General features: G+C 32.0%; 2 protein-coding genes across 2 annotated transcripts in view; one reads left to right on the plus strand and one right to left on the minus strand.

Moving 5' to 3' along the window:
- Positions 1-1,791: 1,791 nt before the first annotated feature.
- On the minus strand, positions 1,792-5,075 carry LOC134706816 (uncharacterized). The gene is made up of 3 exons (XM_063566113.1): positions 4,775-5,075; positions 2,857-3,005; positions 1,792-2,037 (listed from the first exon to the last, which is right to left on the minus strand). The coding sequence occupies exons 1-3, from the start codon at positions 4,981-4,983 to the stop codon at positions 1,811-1,813; spliced, it is 585 nt and encodes a 194-aa protein (XP_063422183.1). The 5' UTR covers positions 4,984-5,075; the 3' UTR covers positions 1,792-1,810.
- Positions 5,076-6,899: 1,824 nt separating this feature from the next.
- Positions 6,900-14,198, plus strand: part of LOC134706815 (macrophage mannose receptor 1-like) — a 55,413-nt gene continuing 48,114 nt past the window's right edge. The window contains exons 1-5 of the mRNA XM_063566111.1: positions 6,900-7,003; positions 8,630-8,778; positions 10,160-10,311; positions 11,246-11,364; positions 13,786-13,885. Coding sequence (XP_063422181.1) covers positions 6,943-7,003; positions 8,630-8,778; positions 10,160-10,311; positions 11,246-11,364; positions 13,786-13,885 — 581 coding nt within the window. The 5' untranslated portion in view covers positions 6,900-6,942. The remainder of the gene's footprint in view (positions 7,004-8,629; positions 8,779-10,159; positions 10,312-11,245; positions 11,365-13,785; positions 13,886-14,198) is intronic.

The following is a 14,198-nucleotide window of genomic DNA, read 5'->3' on the forward strand; positions in this document are numbered from 1 at the left end:
CTTACATTAATTTGTAGGATCCTTTACTATAGATAATTTAGCTGATCTGTAACAATAACATCTTCATGCCTAATATATCATGTACTGTAGTACGCCGCTAGATTAAAACTGACGTGGAAAGGTAACATATGGCCACCGAAAGCTCTTTTTTTGAGAGCCCAGGTGGTCGTGTGGTCTAGCGGGACGGCTGCAGTGCAGGCGATTTGGTGTCACGATATCACAGTAGCATGGGTTCGAATCCCGGCGAGGGAAGAACCAAAAATTTGCGAAAGCAAATTTACAGATCTAACATTGTTGGGTTGATGTTTAGACGAGTTGTATATACATTATGTACACAGCCATGTATCACCATCATTGATGGCGATCCGATGGACACATCTGTTGTAGGGTTGTCACTGACTCAGACGTACTTATGAATATAATTATTTTCTGTGACTGTATCTTACATTAATTTGTAGGATCCTTTACTATAGATAATTTAGCTGATCTGTAACAATAACATCTTCATGCCTAATATATCATGTACTGTAGTACGCCGCTAGATTAAAACTGACGTGGAAAGGTAACATATGGCCACCGAAAGCTCTTTTTTTGAGAGCCCAGGTGGTCGTGTGGTCTAGCGGGACGGCTGCAGTGCAGGCGATTTGGTGTCACGATATCACAGTAGCATGGGTTCGAATCCCGGCGAGGGAAGAACCAAAAATTTGCGAAAGCAAATTTACAGATCTAACATTGTTGGGTTGATGTTTAGACGAGTTGTATATATATATATATATATATATATATGTATATATAGTTACGACACTGTTGTCAGGTCATTAAAGATTGCATATTTTGGTTTTAATATTGATTCAACTATAGGGCCTTTGCATCGGAATTATTAGTTATTCTAAAACCAGTTGTCGGCTTGATACGGGTTATGTTCTTCTCATATATTTTGGAAATTAATTTATGATGGTATAATACTAAACACCTAACGGGAGGGAGTGTGCTTGATAATCATATGACAAAGACATGATCTTTCAATCAGATGTCTGGAGCTGGAATGTCAGTAACTGCTAGTAGTCCTTTGTTAATTTATGTATCATTGTCATTTCGTTAAGTTTCTTTTATTACCTATTCTGACATCGTAATCGGACTTCTTTAAAACTGAGTTTAACTGTGCGTATTGTTTTGTGAGTGTTTTCTTCATTGGCTAGAGTTATAGGGGGAGGATTGAGATATCAAAAAACAAGTTTAACCCCTCCGCATTTTTGCGCCTGTCCCAGTCAGAAGCCTGTGTTATGATTTTTAATTTTAGTTTCTTTTATATATTTTGGAGTTTAGTATGACTTCTATTATCACTCAACTAGTATACATTTTTGATAAGGGACAGCTGAAGCAAGCCCCCGGGTGGGGATTATATAGCTGCAATAAAGACCCATGTGTGGCCTTTGGTTGATATTTGCTCTCTGGTTGGGCTGTTGTCTCTTTGACACATTTCCCATTTCAATTCTCAGTTTTATAATGACATTACTAAACTAAGTAATCGAAATGACTCACTTTTACTGTTAAACCCGGACACAAAATGCACAACCGCTATATTTGTCGACTTGTTTCCGGTTTTTGGATTTGAAATATTGATTAAGATTCTATAAAAGAAATAATGTCATGTTTAGCTCACATGCACCATAGTGAACTTAATTGGCCATACACACATGCAATACGCATGTTAACTGATTCCAATGAGCTGTATAGTAATATCTTACTATACAAATCCTTGACTATGCCTGCAATTTAAAACAAGTAAAATATAATTTAGCTGATCTATTTATGATCTATGAAATGCAAACGTATCCGGATTGTTCCCTTTGATGACCTCTCCCCTTATGAGATGTACCAGAATGGCGGTTACTATTTGTACGATACCCCCTATACCGGCTGGTACCAGGGAAAAGGGGAAATCATAATAGTGGTCTGCATTTCTGGTATGCAGGTTCTTGTTGGCGGTTAATGTTGCGGTTAAAATTCTTCCACAAGCAACCAGTATGATTAATCCTACAAGAAAAAGTAAATTCTGTATACTTACTATCAACTCATACCTACGGAAGCGAATTAGTCAGTGCCACTCATTTTTATGCCCCACCTACGATAGTAGAGGGGCATAATGTTTTCTGGTCTGTGCGTCCGTGCGTCCGTTCGTCCGTCCGTTCGTCCGTCCGTCCGTCCGTCTGTCCCGCCTCAGGTTAAAGTTTTTGGTCAAGGTCGTTTTTGATGAAGTTGAAGTCCAATCGACTTCAAACTTAGTACACATGTTGCCTATGATATGATCTTTCTAATTTTAATGCCAAATTAGAGATTTTACCCCAATTTCACGGTCCACTGAACATAGAAAATGATTATGCGAGTGGGGCATTCGTGTACTGAGGACACATTCTTGTTTATAATATTTTATATGTTATATGCGTTTGTCTCATTGTCAATCAAACCACACCTCATTTTATGCACAGTATGGAAAAAGTATTAATAATGAACATTTAGTACTCATGAAATAGGTAAAAAAAACCACTTACAATAGTATTGTTAACATGATTTTGGTTCTCTTTACGACGACGACGCAATCAGTTAAAAGTGAAATCACAAAAATACTGAACTTTCGAGGAAAATCTAATCGGAGAGTGACTCGGTCCATAATCACATGGCAAAATCAAACAACAAAACACATAAAAAACGAATGGACAAGAACTGTCACATTCTTAACTTGATACACACAAACATAATAAATAAAATAGTCAGACTATGAGTACAGCAGTCATCTTAGACCTGATTATAATTAATTTATGTTGAGTTTTCTCTTCCCTTAAAACAGAGACCTACCTCCAATAACAAACAATATAACGGAGGCCAGTAGTAATCTGTGTGTCCTGTTGCCTTTACGGTACACACACAGAATGATGACACCTATGGTACAAATAACAACAGACAACATCACCTCCACTTGAAACTCTATCATCCAAAAAACTGTTCTACAATAAATTAAAAATGATATTTCACTCACACTGTTGCATATTTTACGAATATCATTAATCATTCTAAATTTTGAGAACCATTTGTTTGCATATGTATTGACAATGTAAAATCTTACAATCATTTTCTTATATACTTTATGTGCTACACGACTCGTGCGCTTAGATCATGTAAATAAAGGAATCGCACAAGATAACCACAGCAAGGTGTATTTACAATATACTGGACACAGAAATTTTATGCATTGTAAACAAATGTGTAGGGCCAACTTTCTATGAAAGTTTGCCAAAATGTATTTAAATCTACTTTTCACAGCTTCAGACTGTTGCTGTAACTCGTTTTGTAATTCTATTATTACAAATTTTGAGATTTGTTTTTATAAAATACTCTATAATGAACTGTATTAACTAATATCGCTATGACAATAAATCTATTTCGAATTATAAAAAGAATTTTATACTTGATGTATTAAAATACTTATCCCGAGTAATATAACATGCTCAAAACAATACGGGTCGTCAAAGCAATTCAGAGGTATTATTTGTTTTGTAATGATAATTATGTTATCCTTTTCTTATTTCAATTTCCATACAATAGGTCAAAAGTGAGATTTTTCTGGGAGTGACCTGCGACCATTAGCTTCACCTCCCCATTTTAACTCTTCATACGCAGTTCATTGGCTACAATAACTTGTGTTTTAACGGGGGTTTCTGGAATAAAAAGTATTGATTATTTCATAGATCACCCCACAGCTGCATTATATATATGTCATGGTCGCCATTTTGGATTTTTTTAACAGAGCAAATCAGTTAAAAGAGAAGAAAGAAATGTATCCCAATAATGGTTTCATCTGCCATAATGTATCAATCGGTCTATTTCATTTAGCTTATTAGCCAGGAAATGGATTGCCATAAATTAGTGTTACATTTATTTTAACTAAAGTGGCATAAAAAATCTTGATCAGGTTTTTTTTAACACTATAGTTCTGTAGATGAACAGTTGATATCTTTCTATTTGGAGAAAATGTACAAACGGCGAAATCATTGTTATTGATTATTTAAACCTAAAAACAATCTAAACGAGAGAACTAAAGGCCTTATTTCTGTACAAAATAATGAATCGAAAAACAAATATGTTACACAGCAACAAACAACAAAGATACACACAGAATGTGGTAGGGTTTGACTAGATAGATTTTGACAAGGCCTACCATAATAAAATTAACGGTACCAATTTTCTTGCACCAGATGCGCATTTCGACAATTCATGTCTCTTCAGTGATGCTCGTGGCCAAAATATTTGAAACCCAAAGCTTATATAAATGATGAAGAGCTATAATCCAAAAGGTCCAAAAAGTATAGCCAAATCCGTGAAAGGAATCAGAGCTTTGCATGAGGGAGATACATTCCTTAATTTATAATAATTTCTAATATTTCGTAACAGCAAATTTAAATAACACAAAAAAATCCGTATTTTCATGCCAGTACCGAAGTACTGGCTACTGTGCTGGTGATACCCTCGGGGACTAATAGTCCACCAGCAGAGGCATCGACCCAGTGGTAGTAATAAATCAAATGGTCAATATTTCATACATTTTTCTTACATTTGATAAAAAAAAAACATTCAATGTAAAAACTCAATTCAAAGCTGTATACTTTTGAAACATAAAATAGTACAACATAAGAAAACAGAAAAAAAATCAGTTGAAAAAGGCTTAAATTTTTGTGGATTGGTTGTGACAAAGTAAGGAATCAAAATGGTTACTTACGAACTTTGTCTGTTATTGTACTGGTATATTTCATAATAAGTTGATATTTGACACGATGTTGAACATGTTAATCCATAAAATAAGCTAAAATAAAGACGATGAGTGACAGAAGGGTACTCCACGACAAACCATCCAGGTATAAATGCTGCAATTGCTATGAAAATAGCAGCACATATGCCTAGTACTAACGGTATCGCACTGTTAATCATAATTTAACCAAATAAAGATTGAACGTAGTAAATATCTTAATATTTAATTCATCTAATTATAAGTGTGTCTTTTGAGTTTCCGGATTTTTTCACCCTTTTCCTGTTTACAAGTGTTTTCTTATTTACACATTTTGCATACAGTATATTAACATTAAATACATTTATTTTATAAATTAAAATCTTATTATGTAATTAAATCTTAAATAGGACTGCATTACATTTACCAACCAAACCATTACTTTTCTCTTGGAAAATGTATAAAACTCATCTATATATGCAATATTGTCATTATTCAATGACTAAATTTTGTATATACGCCAGACGCGCATTTCGTCTACAAAAGACTCATCACCGACGTTCGAATCCAAAAAAGTTAAAAGGCCAAATAAAGTACGAAGTTGAAGAGCATTGAGACCAAAATTCCTAAAAGTTTTGCCAAATACAGCTAAGGAAATCTATCATCTTTGATTCTAGTCAGGTTTTCTTTCTTTGTGACTGTGTGTATAAATAATAGTGAACATCATTGAGTTACACTTCAAGAAAAGATATAAAGTATATCTATGACAGTATGTAACACACACAGTTTGATATAAAAACACTGATAATATACATAATATATATATACTTATTGTGTCAAGAGTCAATTAATGATACTATTTATTAAAACGCATTTGGTCTTGTAGACCCAAATCTATGTGTTAACAAATGTGCCGACTGTTTACACTATATTTAAATGGCCTTTCACCACAACTCCTACTTAGTACTGTTATAGACAAAAGGTTCCGTGGTAGATTTTAGCTTAAACACATGACAAAGAATCGTAAAGTTGCCCAAAATCAAACAAAATGTCCACTGCAAAGATTAATTAAAATTGATCCGTATACACGAACTGACCACATGGTTTCTAAAATGACATGGATGCAGATCTTCATTTTAGACACGACTGTGGTTACAATTAATAACAACAATAAACTGTATATTATACGATAATGCATGCCTGAAAACATTTTTTTTAAACGTTTTTTTTTATGTTTCAAAAGTATACAGCTTTGAATTGAGTTTTTACATTGAATGTTTTTTTTTTATCAAATGTAAGAAAAATGTATGAGATATTGACCATTTGATTTACATATTTTACAAGCAATATGAATTATAACTGTCAACCAAAAAGTGACTCAATCACACTTAGACAAATGTCTCTTGTGAATTTCTATTCACAAAAATATGTTCAGCGATAGAGTTTGTGAGAACATTACAACAGACTATTCGTATTATTTACCCTTTTTAAAACATTTACCACCATTCAAAACGCAATGACCAACATACTCTTTTTGTTGGTTTAACATGTACAATATCTTAATGTTGCTTTTTTTATTTTATTTTTAAATAATGATTCTGTTTTTTTCGATACAAAGATCTTCATTGATACTGCATTTCATAAGAGATTAATGTTCTACAAGTTGAGATGTATGTGTGCCGATGAAAGGGACTAAAAAGTATGCACTAGTTTACTTTGTGCATCACAATCTGATTTATATCTGTAGTGATTGACATATCTATATCAAAGTTTGTTCGATCATATACCCTGTAATCGTACCCATTTGTGTATATTACATATCAGTTTAATCCATTTTATGAACCGAGGTGCTTCAGGGGAGAACGTCTCTATATTTTATTTTTCTCTAATTTAATTAAATAAAACACTATTTAGCAACTCAATCAAAAAGAGTACCATATTTGAAGTTTTCTGGTTAAAAGATATTTGAAATCTAATTGGATACCCGCTTGGATATTTGTACAAATTTTGAAGAATATTAAGGCATACGTTTTATACATTATTTCGTAGATATCTATAATTTACCAGCAGTTTACCTTCAAGATACCCCAATTATCATTATTATTGTTAGCCCCTTATTTTCTCATTTACTGTCCTTAAGTGTGTTCATTGACTATGGTGTAATGTGTTTCATCAACTGTTTACGGGTTTTTATTAGCATATGTCTTATCATTGGAATCTCAGGTAAGATAACGTATTTCTCTTTTGATGTTACATGCTTTTCCCCTTTGTCATGCACAAAATAATGGGGAGGGGGAGAGGGTTTGTACTCGCTTTCCTCACAATCACGAAATTTGGTTCACATTACATGAAACATCAGTGAAAAAAAAGGTTCATTAATACCTTTGCTTGTATGGCATTTTGGTGACTTTTAATGCTTCAATTCTTGTAAAGAACAAACAGAAAACGAACAAAGGAACGAATTATTAATTCTAAAGATAATTCTATTTAAGAAGAACAAAAAAGAAAGTATCACATTTTAATAAGGCAGCAACCCAACATCACAGCATGAGACTAAAAAAACAAAATATGTCAAATTCAAATGATTTCTCAATCGGAATAGTGTGGTTGAATATCAATTATACAGTGATTAATTGATTGGTAACTACTTAACACCAGTCAGTAAATGTTGCATGCATTTTCATGAAAATAATGTTACGAACAAGAAATATACTAGGTTTTTGACCGACAAGCTGAGTCTAATTTTTAAAAGTGCTATCTTACATGACTCATATCTCGACTTTCATCCAGAAAATGACAATTAGGGTTGGTTGAGTGACTTCAAAATAATTGACTCAGCTTTCCAATTGTGAATTGTTCATTTCTGTGTAGCAACCTTCCAGTAGCGTCTGCAAATGGAGTACTGTGTCTTCCAGTTTATACGATACTCTTGGGCCTGCGTTTTCTGCCATGATTTATATAATGAATGGTTCCTACTTATAAGGGCTTGTATGCTGTAATTGAAATTATTCATTGAAAGTTTTCTGTAATCACGAGTTGGTTGACCATTATGAAATATCTTGTTCGAAAAATGACCACGGATGTGTTTTAATTGTCGTAGCTCCATTCACTTTCTCTTTTCCTCCACTGTAAAAGTTCTAAACGAGATATATCAAGACAGATGCAATTCATCGCACCTTTATTGCTCCATTGGCTTCTCCCTGTTTCTCATACAGTTCCCATTTCTTCCTTATTTAAATCCCCTCGGCTTCTTCATAGTTCTTTATTCAAGAAGATAATAAATGTTACGTGACAAATATTCTCGAGAAATTTCATTTTACAAGAAAAATATATATATGAAGTTTGATAAGGAATGCTATTTTGCACTGGATAAAGTCAGCGCATATATATATATGTATATACCGTAATGCTGGTTTAACACTATGACTCTCTTTCAGAATTAGGTGGTAGCATTACACTGTATCCGAATGACCTCTCAAGATTACCATGTAAAAATGTACAATCTATGCAGTGAAAGTTTCAGCAATTTTCTTTTTATTGATTGATATATCTGTATGTCTTCCGTTTAAAGTATTCAGATTGTGTTGATCTATTTTGCAAGTACTTTTTTAATTGTCATTTAAAACAAATGTTTTTTTGATATTACTGTGAGTTTAACATAACTGATTTGATATTATTCAGTGACTGATATTTAAATAAATATTCATATCATACACATATACGAACTATCATATCCTTTTAGAAATTGACCTTTTGGTTGAATTTTTAATCTCATTTTTACTGACTAAATTGCATCAATATGATTGTTACATCTTGTTTTGTAGTGAATTTTCTTTTTCTTTATTTTAGGTCTAAGATGTCCCCTATACTGGCAATTACAGAATGGCGATTCCTGTTACCGGTTTAGATTTAGAAATTTGTTATCATGGGGGGCTGCGGAAGCATGGTGTCAATCTCAAAACGCACATCTAGTCAAATTAGAAACTGCCACGGAAAGGGTAATGTCACACAACATAATAACTTAATCTTGAATGACTTTATTTCTAGTCAAGTAAGAAACGACCACGGAATTCCTTTAAAAAAAAGTGATTAAACAAGGATACTGGTTGAAGTGACAAGTGGACAGTTTGACATAATTATGTCTATTTATTGAGTTCAATATTTCTGGTCTTTGTTTAAAATTTTGTTCCTATATTTTGAAGCTTAGTTTCACATCCCTTTTTACTGAACTAGTACATATTTTTGTTCAGTTTAGTTTAAACAGTATTTTATTTGAACAAATTGAATTGGATTGAGCAAGAGGCATTGCCAATGTTAGCCCTTCACAAAACAAGGTACAATATATTACACTCAAACAAAGCAACGCATACACAAACATAATTGGCAATATAGAATTGATTTTTCAAAAATATTTCTTAGCTGAATGATTCTTCAAATAGTTAACTCAGATAAAAAGCATGTCTATTTTAAGAATGCTTCTAATCGTTAACTCAGAAAAAGAAAAAAAAGAAGAAAAAAATAGATATAAAAGTTTTTATATTCTGAGTACTAAAAAAAAGTAATAAACTCCTACATTGAGTTAGAGGCCGTGCATTAAATTAAAAAGTCTCCAGTGAGCAATATGATAGGTTAAATAACTAATTTTTCAAAACAATTTGTTTTATACCTTGTACTTATTTGACTTAGCAATGTCTTTTATCATCTGTTAATTTGATGGATGCTCCCAGTTCTAGCTGGATATTTATTACAATGTAAACCTTTTAGGGCATAAAGATAGGAGAGCATCTTGCTGTTTTTTTATAATAATAAAAAAATACATTCTGTTATTCTTGAAGAACAAAATTTAGTAAAAATAACTAAATTTACAGAAACACATATATCACAACACAAATAAACATAAGCATTTTGTTATAAACGAGGTCGACTATACTATATGGGGATTTTGTCATTGTTAAAGGCTTGCGATTGCATATTACTGCTTCCATCCACTTCTTTTTAACTTAAATGAATTGTTTATTGCCAATCATGTATACCAAATCTCTTTATTTTTATATAAACAATTACCATAAGCAAATAAACATACACACAATTATTGAAAATACTCAAGTTATTATGTCCAGTCTATGAATACAATTGCAAATGCGGACCTTGGTGGCCAAATTCTAAGTAGTTCTAATACTGTTATCACTAGCCAGTCAGTCAACACTGAGGTTGTTTGTGCACACGACTCCAATCTTTTTTGACTAGGATTGTCAGTTTTCCTATCGAAGGTTGGTGGTTTTCTCAGGAAATAGCCTAAAGCGCTTAAAAGTGGCGTTAAAACACCAACACAATCAATCAACTGCAATTGCTTTTATCGAATCGGTTTATTTATTTCAGGACTGGGTAGCAGGCAATTTACTGAAAGTACAACAAAATAGTATACGCAACAACACCAGTATTACATCATTTTGGACTGGGTTGAATAACAATGGAACCTCAGGTGGAAACTTTGTATGGGCAGACGGATCGGCAGTCGATCCTACAGTAGTGTTAGTTAATTTTAGAAAACCTGATGCTTAAGGTGATACCTAACACTACAGGGAGATAACTCTGTAAAACCAGCTAAACGTTTTAATTACTTTCTGTTGTAAATAGAATATTAAGCTTCCCAATGATCAAAATTAGTGTTTGTCAAACTGCTATATAACCAGTGTAATTTTTCTGATAAAATGGTTGGTTCAAATTTTTTGAACTTTTTGTATTTTTGTCAAAGGGTCGAAGCAAATACTTTGTCAAAATTTTATGAAAATTAAACGAGCCAAATTAATTTTAGTGAAAGTGTTGGGTACCACCTTAATTTCTAAAAAATGTTGGGTTTTTTTTGGTTTTTTTTCGATATGTGCTACAATCAAACATTTATGACTTGGTCATCTGTTAAGAAAGTCAAAAACATTAGCCTTAGGGGAAAATTTTGCCTTTGATCTATCTGTCGATGAAATTAGAAGTTTACTGAAGTCCTACTATACATCCTGGTCGTTAAGATCACGTGTTTTAAGCTATGATTAATATGATATATGTTATACAAGTGGTGAATCTGAATATGCACGTAAAAATGCAAAAAAATAGATTTTTTCAAAGGGATGTGGGTTGTTCATGTATCAATAATATAGCACTTTGAGCAAAAACAACCAATTGTTGTCCCTGACCTCGTATTAAAGTAAACGGGGATATAAATTTCGTAACGCAATGTATTCTTAGATAAAAAAAAAAAAAAAACAAACCCGAACCTTTTCATGCCTATTGAGTTTGCAACAATGATTTTGCATAGGAAGGTTTTCACTATACACATTGTTGCTTTGAATAACTTCCTTTGTATTGTTTTACCTTTTCGATTGTTAGGTGTTTTTCTTTCGTTTCACCTCCCACCAATCCCCCCCAAAAAAAACCCAATATTATGCCATCTTTATATAAAATTTGTTTCAGGAAAGGACAGTCTATTGTTATATCTGCACAACGAGGAAGATGTGTAAAATTTGTAAACAACAAATTGACGAATGTCAAATGTGCAGAATCAAACGGTTACATTTGCGAGCGACATATTGGTATGTGAAAGTTTATATGTATTGTGTACTGTTTGTTAAATCTGTATTCAAGATAATATTTAAAGTTTAAAAGTCAAATAGTACTATACATAAGAAGACAGACACGGAGGGATTTTGTTTTAAAAAGAGGGAGGAAAGATACCAAAGGGACAGTCAAACTCATATATCTTAAACAAAAAGACAAACAATAGTAGACATGACACAACATAGAAAACTAAAGAATAAACAACACGAACCCAACCAAAAACTAGGGGTGATCTCAGGTAAAATCGAGATACCGATTTGGTTGTTTTTTAGCACAAAAACGAATATCTATAAATTATTGTAAGTATAAAGCAATTTATGTTTGACAGTGTTTTTTGACAAAAAAGTTCCCTTGTTAAATTTCAAATAAGCATATAATTTCACATGCTGTGTAATTGTGTTTAATTTGTATATTTACGAAAGAATATATATAGGCCTTCTAGCAAACTTTTTGGATAACATTGACATAGACGGTAACTGATACTGTATGCACATAAATTACTCGCAAAACGAAATCAGATATATTTTAATATCACCAATCATGTTTAATATTGTGGAAAAAAGTCACATATTTTACAAACCACCATTATTCTACTTAGGAGATATTGACTCCATTCCTTTCGTTGTTTAAAACTTTTCTAGTAAATTCTTTCTTAAATATGCAAATAAACTAGGATTACATTTTTGTATTTACATCAGACGCTTTTCGTATACAAAAATCTCATCAGTGACTCTCGAATCCCAAAAAGTTGGAAAGGCCAAAAAAACTACAAGTTTGAAGAGCATTGAGGACCCAAATTCCTAAAGTTTTGCCAAATGCAGCTAAGGTAAAATATTCATGAGGTAGAAAAACCGTAGTATTTCAAAAAATCAAAAGTTTTGTAAACAGTTAATTTATAAATATGACCATATCGATGATAATTCACGTCAACATTGAAGTGCTGTCTTCTGGGCTGGTGATACCCTCGGGGAAACAAAACCCCAACCAGCAGTGTAATCGACCCAGTGGTTGTAAAAAAATTCATCATAGATACTAGGATTAAATTTTGTATTTACGCCAGACGCGCATATCGTCTACAAAAGACCCATTAGTGATAGTCGAATCGAAAAAAGTTAAAAATGCCAAATAAAGTACAAAGTTCGAAATAATTACAAATCATGCGAATAGATACTTTTATTGTGAATTAAAAAAAAAAAATAAGTAGCGTACCCTGTTATTACAGGTTTATGTCAGGTGTTAAAAAATATCAATAAAAACAATGTTTCTTATATTGTAATATAGGTTTTGTATACTGTTGTTTTGTCTTTTTCGTGTTTTTTTTTTAACATGGCGTTGTCAATTTGTTTTCGATTTATGAGTGAGAATGTCTCTTTGATATATTTTGCTTCTCATTTATACTTGTAACAGGTACAATTACATTTTGGAAAATACAACTGTGAAAATAGAGTGGTTATTTCAATACAGCATTTTTTATATAAAGAAATTGATATCATCATGTGTATATAGATAGCATGAGTGACACTTGGATCAGTATATGTAACAGGACGAATAAACTATATGTGTCTGTAAATTCTGCAAATAGTGTATGAATATATTTGATTTAATCAGAATGCAATGGTTATTCAAACTCATTTTAAGTTTATAATACATCTTTATGTTGGCAATTTAACACACACACAATATACAATACTGCTTACGGTTAGAATTTAAGATGCAAATGTTACAAATGAACGTACCCGTTGCATAAAACAAATCAACAAAAGTAAAATAATATATGAGGCCAATTTTGTATGTTTTGTTTAAAAGTGAAAAAACTAATAATTGAATATTTGAGAATCTATCAAAGTGTTTCTTGGCCTGTTTAACTGGGCTACCGTAGATCTACGGGTCAATTCAGTACACAACAATATATTTTAGATTTTTGGTGGTAATTTTACAACCTTTGAAATAATGCCATACCGGTTATTTAGAGGTAGATTTTTTTTTGTTAAACATGAACAATTACTTGTATCTGTAATCTGTCAATGCACAGATGAAAAATATATAGAAATTTTTCTTCGTCTTCTTAAGACATATATCCATACTCTTGCTTTTCTAAACGAAAACTCTAGTAGAGTGAAAATGGTAACAGAAAGGTCAAATTATCGAATGATATATACAAAATGTTTCAATTTACTATTGAACAACATTATGAAAGGACTCCTTTGTTCAAAAAGTGTTCTACGTATGTTTTGATTTCCTTTAAAAAATTACAACTTGTTACATAACTTTGTTTTATTAAATTAAGCAGTTTATCTGTGGATTTTTAAAAATATTTGCCAGTTTCCCTACATATTGAAATAGTGTTTTTTTAAAACTGCAACTGTATGCTAATTATTTTATGAATATTTTGACAGGAATTCCACTGACGTGTGAAGCCGATAGAAAATGGCAGTCGTTTAATAATTTCTGTTACAGAGTATATGGTCAAAACGGCGCCACCTGGGATGGAGCCCAGTAAGTAACGTTAAGTATATATTTTCTATTTCCAATGCTTATTACTCTTACATTCACTCAAAATGTTCTAAAAATGGGCAAGATATAAAAAAGGAACAATCTGCAATTGTATTTGAATTTTATGTAAATTTATTTTTTTGAGTAATTTCAATTTTCGATAAATAATTTCTTCTGATTCATTCATTCAAAATCAACAAACGAAATTTCAAACTATTATTCAATGTGAAATAAATTTTGTCAAAACAAAAGCAAATATTTTGATATATAATTGTTTTGCACTTTATTTTTATACAAATTACAGAACTATCTACTC

This window comes from Mytilus trossulus, chromosome 2 (genome assembly GCF_036588685.1).
Source record: "Mytilus trossulus isolate FHL-02 chromosome 2, PNRI_Mtr1.1.1.hap1, whole genome shotgun sequence".
NCBI classification, from domain to species: Eukaryota; Metazoa; Mollusca; class Bivalvia; order Mytilida; family Mytilidae; genus Mytilus; species Mytilus trossulus.